At 41.2% G+C, this 9,747-nt stretch overlaps 1 protein-coding gene across 2 annotated transcripts; it reads left to right on the top strand.

Moving 5' to 3' along the window:
• The first annotated feature begins 481 nt into the window (after window positions 1-481).
• LOC123164994 (heterogeneous nuclear ribonucleoprotein Q) lies at window positions 482-3,966 on the top strand. 2 transcript variants are annotated; one of them, XM_044582616.1, is made up of 9 exons: window positions 482-639; window positions 951-1,376; window positions 1,461-1,577; window positions 1,654-1,794; window positions 1,865-2,056; window positions 2,791-2,995; window positions 3,253-3,410; window positions 3,493-3,578; window positions 3,658-3,966. In XM_044582616.1, exons 2-9 carry the CDS (start codon window positions 966-968, stop codon window positions 3,764-3,766), a joined length of 1,419 nt encoding a protein of 472 aa, XP_044438551.1. In that variant the 5' UTR covers window positions 482-639; window positions 951-965; the 3' UTR covers window positions 3,767-3,966. The 2 variants fall into 2 exon arrangements, with proteins under 2 accessions (XP_044438551.1, XP_044438552.1); XM_044582617.1 differs by having other exon boundaries at window positions 547-813.
• Window positions 3,967-9,747: the final 5,781 nt, after the last annotated feature.

A 9,747-nucleotide genomic window follows, 5' to 3' on the forward strand; every position in this document is an offset into this window, starting at 1 on the left:
TCTACCTTGGCCGCCGCACTCGGTCCAACGACCACCTCCCGCCTCCCCGTATAGGATTCCCCGTCGATGGCCCATGGGCACCTCAGCGACCTGAGAGAGAGAGAGAGAGAGAGAGAGAGAGAGAGAGAGAGAGAGAGAGAGAGAGAGAGAGAGAGAGAGAGAGATCGGGAGGAGGGTGGCAGCGGCCGGCTAGTTTGCGAGAGGAGGGGGGCTTAGTGTTTCATAGCAATGAAGATACTCGATTCATAAGGATTGTATCTATATATTGACCTAATTTTCAAGGATTCTTACATCATGTGAGACCTTGTGTAATTTTCACAAGGATTGAAATGCGCATCAAACCTTCTAATTTTCCTATTTCTGTCATCAAGAGATCCTGAAAACCCAATAAGCCATCTCAAGGTTTTAAACGGCCAATTCTCTGATTATTATTTTCACAATTTTCTTTTGCCGGTTATTACACCGTACCAAAAATCCAAGGGCAGTGCTGGCGAGCACTCCAAGCCCTAGCTATAAACACTCCCGAAAGCCCCCACATCCTACCCTCTCCGTTCACCGCGCGAGGCAGCGGCAGCAGCAGCTTCCCCCCCCCCAAAGCCAGCCAGCCAAATTCCCCTACCCACACAACTCCACTCCCCAGTAAGCTTCGCCTCCTCCTCTGCTCCAATAATTCCTTCTACTCACATATATCGAAATCAAATCGAATCGAATCCTCTCGTCCTCCCACTACTACTGCTGCTAATCTTATACTACTGTTTACCTCTCGCATCATGCCGCGCTTTTCAATTTCCCTAGGTTTTTTCCGGGTCAAAGGTACCGATTTTCGATCCCCCGCCGTCAGATCCGTACCACGCGTGTTCGATTTGTATCTTCCACTGTGAATTCGTGCGGTTTTCTGCGGGATTTCGCGGGCGATACCTGATGGTTCGGGGATTTTCGTTTCTGTCTAGGGTTAGGGTTTTGGGATGTCGGATCGGCAGCCGTCGGAGGAACCGGAGGAGCAGGTGGACCTGGAGGGAGACGACGACGTCATGGACGACGAGGAAGGGTACCGCCGCCGCCGCCACGGTGGTGAGGACTCTGATGAGCCGGAGGACGAGCCCGAGGAGCCTCAAATCGAGGTGGAGGGCGATGGCGACGGAGATGGCCGGGAGGAGGACGCCGGTATGGCGGTTGCCAGTGACGAACCTGCCGCGGCAAGTGGTGACGAGATGGAGAAGGGTGATGAGCCTGAGGACGAAGAAGAGAAGATGAAGTGGGAGGAGCTCCTCGCACTACCCCCGCAGGGCTCGGAGGTATTCGTCGGGGGCCTCCCCCGAGACACCACCGAGGAGGACCTCCGCGAGCTATGCGAGCCATTGGGCGAAATCTTTGAGGTGCTGAAAGCTAACAGCCTTCTCATATTGGTTATTTGCTTTGTAACATGGAGTATGTTATGTGATGTGTGCGATGGTTAACAGGTGAGGTTGATGAAGGATAAGGAAACAAAGGAAAACAAAGGATTTGCCTTTGTCACATTTACTGCCAAGGACGTGGCGCAGCGTGCTATCGAAGAACTGCATGACAAGGACCACAAGGTAGTATGTGTTATCTTTGCAGGATACTGTGGATAAGAGTGATTTCTGATCCATAACAATGGATACTTCTGTGCAGGGGAGAACACTGCGATGCTCATTGTCCCAGGCCAAGCACAGGTTATTTGTTGGCAATGTACCCAAAGGGTTGAGTGAGGATGAGCTGACGAGCATAATCAAAGGGAAGGGGCCAGGGGTCGTGAATATTGAGATGTTCAAGGTGCGGTTGTAATCTGTTCTTGTTTTGTGGTAGGGAGGTTCCAGATTTGCTAATAGAAACTGCCTTGCAGGATTTGCATGACCCAAGCCGTAACCGTGGGTTCCTCTTCGTTGAGTACTATAACCATGCTTGCGCAGATTATGCCAGGCAGAAATTGTCATCACCAGACTTTAAGGTTGATGGAAGCCAGTTGACTGTTAGCTGGGCTGAACCTAAGGGTTCATCATCGTCATCATCAGATTCTTCTTCATCTGCTGCTCAGGTAGACACTGCATGAAGAATTGAACTCTTAAGCATAGCATTGTATTTCAATGTACGTTGTGTAGCATTACAATCTGAAGCAGCGATCCTTATTAAGACCTGCTTATATTGATAGTTGGATTGACTAATTTAGTGACAGAAGTACCTTGCTTGTGTTTTTATGCTGCTATTTTCGATACACAAACAGAAGCCGCTTACAATGGAACTATGGGAGCATGGCTTATTTGGATCTTAATTTTAACGTTCTTACCGTACCATTTTTCACATTAAGGTTTACTGGAGCATAATTTTCCAAACAGATACTAGTATATTAGACGTGATTGATGTTTCCTGGTTCTTTTTGTGGCTTACAATAGCTATTCAAGTATTGTGCATTAGATTTGAATAATCCTCGCTCATAATTTCTTGTGCACAGAAAAAGAAAGTCATAACTGCAGTCTGACTTCATCTTATGTACATCTCGTCAGGAATCAGCAGCAACTTCTTTTTTTTTTTGCAGCATATGCAAGAAGTTGTTGATTGCACTAACATAATATCCTGACTTTGAAGTCATTTTTTCATTTACATCAGCCCAGCCTATGCAAACTCCATTCTGTGATGGATGAAATATCCATTATATTTAAGGCTGTATTGTCTTGTTATTTTTTGTTTTCATACCTATAATTTACATCCAGATTACTACATCGGATTTTGTTCAACTCTGCTGAACATCTGTAACACTTATTTTCTTCACAGGTGAAGACTATATATGTGAAGAACCTGCCGGAGAATGTTTCTAAAGAGAAAGTTAAGGATCTCTTTGAAGTTCATGGAGAGGTCACAAAAATTGTTTTACCGCCTGCTAAGGCCGGGCATAAGAGGGATTTTGGGTTTGTTCACTTTGCTGAAAGATCAAGTGCACTGAAGGCAGTTAAAGGAAGTGAAAAATACGAAATCGATGGTAATTTTTATCTTGTCATTTCATTATCAAATGAAGTTTAGTGTTGTAGCGTTAAGTTTGTCTTGTTGGATTCTGTTGACATGAATGAATGTAATGATTATGTGGGAGTACTAACAGTTCATGAGGAATTAGTTGTTGGTTTTAGATCTCAAGGAATATCTATCGTGGTAAAATTAGATTTGTTCTAGCATGAACTGCTACTCCTGAAAAATTGTTCAAGCAGTACCACGGTTAATTGGTGGCTGTCTGAAATACAGGGCAAGTGCTTGAAGTTTCCATGGCCAAACCTTTGAGTGATAAGAAACCTGACCACTCGTTCAAGCCTGGTGGAGCTCCCAGCTATCCTCTTCCACCTTATGGTGGCTACATGGGAGACCCATATGGTGCCTATGGTGGCGGCCCTGGATTCAACCAGGTAAGACATCACAAGTTAATAACTCATGTAGAGTACCATGCTATGTATTTCTTTGGCTTTACCCACATCCTTTTTTTTGCAGCCTATGATCTATGGTAGAGGACCAGCACCAGCTGGAATGAGGATGGTGCCGATGGTGCTCCCTGATGGTCGCCTTGGCTATGTTCTGTAAGACTTTTTTTCTGCATACTAGTGTCGATGCATACACATCTTCAGTTCCTTGACAACGTGTTACTAATGTTGATAGGCAACAACCTGGTGGAATGCCGCCTCCACCCCCTCCGCGACGTGGTGACCGGCGGGATGGCGGTGGCCGAGGTGGCGAAGGAAGCCAGCGGCGTTATCGGCCCTACTAGTTTGTCCCTTGCCTTGCATTTTTCGTCGTGCTAGGTGATGGATTTGTTAACTTTGATGGAGTGCGTTTAGGAGCGTGTGTTGTTTTTGCCCTGTAAGACTTCTATAGCCTTAGACTTGGTACTCTTCTGTTTTGTTATTTGATAAACACCCGAGACGTGTACTGTTGCGCCGTCCTTTTCAATAACTTGTGTATCATGCAGTGCTCGTGACTTCAAAACAAAGTGCATCTCTTGCGTTCTAGTGGAACAGGCTGACAATTTATGTGATATGGATGTGCTCTAGTTATTGCACATTTAAGTGAGTGAATCAAGCATAAAGAGGAAAAGAAAAAAGAAAAGAAAAATATCCACACGAATCTCAGTGTAAGAACAATGACAAGGACTTAGATGTACAATACTTATGTGCTTTAGCAAAACTGATATAATAACCCCTCTAATGCATTGTACTCCATCTTATTGCTGTACATAAAAAAGATAAAGTTTAGAATGTTCTATTTGGGTCATCAGTCTTGAGATAAAGTTTAGGTGTTTTCTTTGTAAGTTGTGCTAAAGTTAAGGGCCTGTTTGTATCAGCGTTTTCGTTTGAAATACCTCCGTGTAAAAAATACAGAACTTTCGGAAAAAATACATGCCTCGGTTGGTCGTTCCGTTTCCGGCCAAAAATTGCTCATTAGCCGATAAGTTGCACCTGTAAAGAAAACACCTCCGTATTACTTCATTCCTAAGTATATGTTTTTTAGACATTTCAAATGGACAATAACATAAAAATGTACGTAGACATATTTTAAAATATAAATCTACTCATTTTGCTCCATATGTCGTCACTTGTTAAAATCTCTAAGAAAACTTATATTTGAGAATGGAGGAAGTATTTTACGCTCAATCCAAGTGCGGCCTAAGATACTTTTGGACAGAGGGAGTAGGAGTAGATGTACATTAGTGTGTACTAACATTTTTTTGTATCTTTTTTTTAGAACAACGTTTTTCTAAATCTGATGTATGTACGATGTGTTATATTTATATTTTAATGTGTTTATTCACTCATTTCAGTTCACAAGTAGTCATACTAAAATATTCAAATCATCTTATAATAGTGCATGTGTATCATCAAAATCAGAACACTGGGCAAAGTTTCAAAACATATGATACTTCTCACACACTAAGGCGTTTCAGGAGTATTTTAGGCCCCTCCCAATGCTTCACCATATACAGGTGCTAAGGCTGCCAAGTAGGCATAAAACCTGATGTGACATGTTAATTAAAAAGGAGAGAGAGAATATTTTGATGACCTCATAAAGAAACGGTGTTAAGCACGTGACCTAGGTGAAAGGATAATTTTGAGTCTACAACTAATTAAATGAAGAAAGGTTAGCACCCAAAAACTTAGCACCCATGTATTGGAGACTTGAGTTGCTAAGCCATTTAATACACTTGGTTTTGTACAATGCTAGATGCCAGGGAGGTGCTTAGAAAAATAAACCGGGTTTTTTGAAGCACAGGTGCCTATTTCTACAGAAGAGACGCCTAGTTAAGCGTCTACCCTGTACAAATAAACACCAGTGCTTAAGAAAAACCTGGTTTATTTCTCCAAGCACCTCTCCTAAACACCTTGCATTGTACACCCCATCTAAGCATGTTGGCATTGGAAGAGGTCGTATCCCCTCGTTTAGTTTTGCATGTAGCTACTTCTCGGCTCTTTTTTCCATGCATGCATATCTCAAGTATTCCATACTCACGCATGCCGAATTGAATGATGTTATATCCTCATTTATTAAATAGAAATTAAAAGTTGATTGTGCATCAACACCATTGCATAAGCATCATTTATATTGCAAAGTAAGCGAGAGACAATTGACAAGTAGTGGAATCGTTGTTCTCATTGATTGGGTTTGTTACAATATATACATCCCGTAGGGACGCGACGATACAGAGGGACGCGAAGGGAGAGGCGTGTCGGTTGCCTGATGGCAACGGCATGGCAGTTAACAAGGGGAGATTCCCTTCCAATTAAACATGTGTGTTTAATTCTAACACTCCCCCTAATCTCCGCTTGTCCATGTAGTATCATCAACTCGAAAGAGTCTCCTCCAAAAACCCTGTGGGAAAAATATGAGTAGTGTAGAATATGTTGCTAAAACTCCTTCAAACCGAGTGGGAAAAATAAGGAGAAAATGATGCAACATATAATGGTTATTGTCTCTTTTAACTTAATACGAGAAAACTCACAGAGTTTAGAGGACAATAAATATGTCATATATACTATCTTAAAAAACCTGGTGGGGAAAACAGAAAGTATGACATATGATCTTATGTTGATATTACCTCATCAAAAACCTTTATAAGAACCTTTAAAGGAAACTCATGAAGGAAAAAAGAGTATAATATGATGCTTTGAACAGGAACAATTCAGGAAGGTACGCCCCCTAATTCTTGCAAATTCTGAAGCCATCACATACCAATTCCATGAATGTATTTCTGGAATGTAGAAGCTGGTAGAGACTTGGTAAACAAATCATTCATATGATTTGACTTGCAAGATATGCAATATAGCGATATTGCTTATTACGTAACCTGTTTGCATCCAGGCAACACAAGCAACATTATCTTTGAGATAATGGTTGATGGATGTAGCCAAGAGGTCTGTTTGGAAGACTCTTCATGAGAGGGCTACCACACCTAGTATGAACACTAAGCTTTTCTACGATCTGACATAGTGGGGATCTAATCGATGTATCCAATGATATCGGTGTTCACATTTCTGTGAAACTAAAAACCCAGGACAAGATGTTTGATGCCTTTGGAGATTTCGATAGATATTCTTGAGTTCCAACCAATTGTGTTTGGTGGATCCAATGGCATTATGGAACGTTGAGTCCCAATATCCTTTTTTCCATCATCTCTTGGTCTAAATAGATCTTTCTTTATGTCTAGAGAATAAACTACCATGAGAGTTATGGATGGATAAGATTTGTCCACAATGAATTTCTCCAATATATTATGGATATAGACAACATAGTATACCGTAATGTATGAATGAAGGTGCTCAAGTTGTAGTAACGAGCGGTATTTTGGTTTACCCAAATCCTTCATTTTAAACTCCGTCATTTAGATGATTACATGTGTCGTCATTGCAGACACACAAACATGGATAATCATCATTGTAGGAGTAATCCTTGTGAATAAGGAACTCACTACGTCGGTTGCACCAAATGTACCGACGATAATAATAAGTCATATGGTGACTTATTGAGTTTACACAATGTATGTTGCATTTTGTACTTCGATTCAGAATTGAGGTTCCATTGGGAACTATCTATATCTGAATCTAGTGATCTACATGGATATGTAATCACTACATCTATGAACTGCAGAGATAGATGATTTTGAACTGCCAATTATATAAGTTATCGGAATGAGATTCCACCTGTGGAGAATAGTTGGGTATCTGCGTGAACCCTTGTGCTACAATATTTGCTCTTTGTTTCACCACCTCGTTGTTCTCAATTCTATTTCCAGAAGAAAACTGGTGTAGGTATTGCTTATGAATACCTTCTCATTATTGAGCAAGATTATTTCTACCTAGATAGATTATACCCTTTGCTTGAGTTCAGTCTGAGTGTTGTTCACACTTTGCCATGGCCATGGTCTTTGGATCTGAATCACTTGAAAGGTTTTTTCAATCTAGTTGAGAAATGTATGTCGACAATTGTAGACTTCTGGTTATATGTTTCTCCAGAATCTATATATCAATATATAGTTGATGGAAATATCGTTACCCATAGTGACTGCTCGCGATTTCCCAATGCGATTGAGTCAGGTATTCCGATGTCCCGGTCATTTTGTGCACTATGACCTGGGTTGGTGGAGGTTTCCCGTCCACTGGGTGTATACTACCCATCAGGTGTCTGTCAACGTGAAGTTGACTTGCATTTACTGATTCACGGGCCTTGATATCCTTGCTTGCGAGAAGCTGAATCCTGATTACTATTGCCGTACTTCTCCCCCTGTTGCTTTGAATGGGGAGTTGAGTGGTTTTAGTTGGTACCTCCACTCTTTCCGACATAATTTTCAAGATTGTAGGATTGTATGACACCTTTATAGTCAGTAAATGAATCTGGCAGGTTATTTGCAATGTGTTGCAAATCTTCTGAACTCATGGTTCAGATCTTTGAGTACGTGGATTTGTGGCAGAAATGTGTTGAACATTCCACTAATTTCCTGGCATTCTTTATGGTACTTGAAATCTCCCCCTAATGCCTGGAAATGTTCCTCATTGAATCAGCATACTGGCCTTGAATAACTCCCCATGCGAGGAGCTTGAGGTATGACGGAAATATAGTTATTCCTCACATAGATCCCAGCTATATGTTGAGGGGCCAATGATGTATGCCGGGCGGTGATATCGGTATGCAACCGAATTACCGCAGATGGGAAATACTTGATAGATATCCATATATCAAAGATAGAGGGGAATAATATTATGCAGTTCTGTCATGAGCGTGTAAAACTGTATGACTCCAACGTAAAGTTGGTAAGTTGCAATTCCAAAATAAAGATAATGCGATGAGCTTAACTCTTCGGGTAAGATTCTACCAAACCATTTTGAGTCTAGACATTAGGACAAATTGCTAAACTTCAATCCAAGGGCCATAGAGAAGGCACTCAAGGAGAATTATGCAATGTTATCCATTCGATTTGCTTGAAATCGATGTCAGGATAATGAGCCAATGGTTTCGTGTGAATAAAGCACACACTTAAGACCATCATATAGATATGTCTTTTAGAACCATGGAATACCTGAATAGTCTAGTCAATGGATGGGAAGAGCCACTTACCTCAACTTGATGCATTCAAGGAGTCTGAGTGGTTCAGCGTAGACTTTAAGGTGTGCAAGCCTTAAAATTAGCTTCCCTGTGTCACTTGTAGTGCACATAAAATCCAAATGGTGTTAGAATTTAGCATCATAATAATCATAAACTATTGGAATTGCTAATAGTTGCGGTTTCAACCCAATGTCTCGATGACCAAGGCGAGTATGCCAAGTTTTTCATGTACAAGACATTTTGGAAAACTATCTTGGGCGCAACATGTGCTACGGGTTTTGTAGTATGTGTAGTACAATCCAGATGATACATGGAGAATGTGCTTGCCATATCCGTTGCATATGGTAAAGAGAATGTATTTCTCTTTCTTGTCAACATAAGTTTCTCTATGAAAACTATTTTAACGAATACCTCCATAGTTTAGTAGGGTACGAGTTAAACCTGGGAAGCAATAAAGCATCCCGACGTTACTCGAGTACCCACAGGGATAGTAAATGTGACTCGAGTTGAGCCAACAAATACCTCGTCGCGTCTAGGGATTTTAAAATATCTCCTTTCTCTCAATGAGAGTGGAAACATTGGACTTCCCTGAGTATAGAGTTTGTGGTGCATATGCCCACAAGGCACATATCATTTTTCATCGGATTGACTCCCGTAGAAATCTATATATAGACATGAAGATTCTCAAGAAAATCACTGTCGGATATATAGAATACATACAAATGAATTTGTATCAAAGTGCTGATACAATATATTGTGATATACAATATATGATGACAACAATACTTATGTTGTTGTTACAACATCGTAAATGGACATAAATTATATTGACCACTGAGGAGATTGAGAGACTGTTCATAGTCTCCAAACATGTCGGTTGAGACATATTCAACCATCACGTTCTCCATGCCCAAAGGGTCCCGTCACCTTCGGTGATGTCGGGGTTGAAGGTTGAAGTGAGCTTCAAACCTTTACTCTTGAGGTCCTTTGTATCACAGGGATTGCTAATACAGAATAAGCAGATGTTGATATCTGGATCGATATAATGCCTTATGATGCATAAGGCAACATTTTTATTCTGTTAGTGGTGTGACTCCAACCGTAGGTGAATCTGACAGGTCTTGAATTCCACACATTATCCCACGAGACACAAGAGCA

This window comes from Triticum aestivum, chromosome 7D, assembly GCF_018294505.1.
Source record: "Triticum aestivum cultivar Chinese Spring chromosome 7D, IWGSC CS RefSeq v2.1, whole genome shotgun sequence".
Classification (NCBI taxonomy): domain Eukaryota; kingdom Viridiplantae; phylum Streptophyta; class Magnoliopsida; order Poales; family Poaceae; genus Triticum; species Triticum aestivum.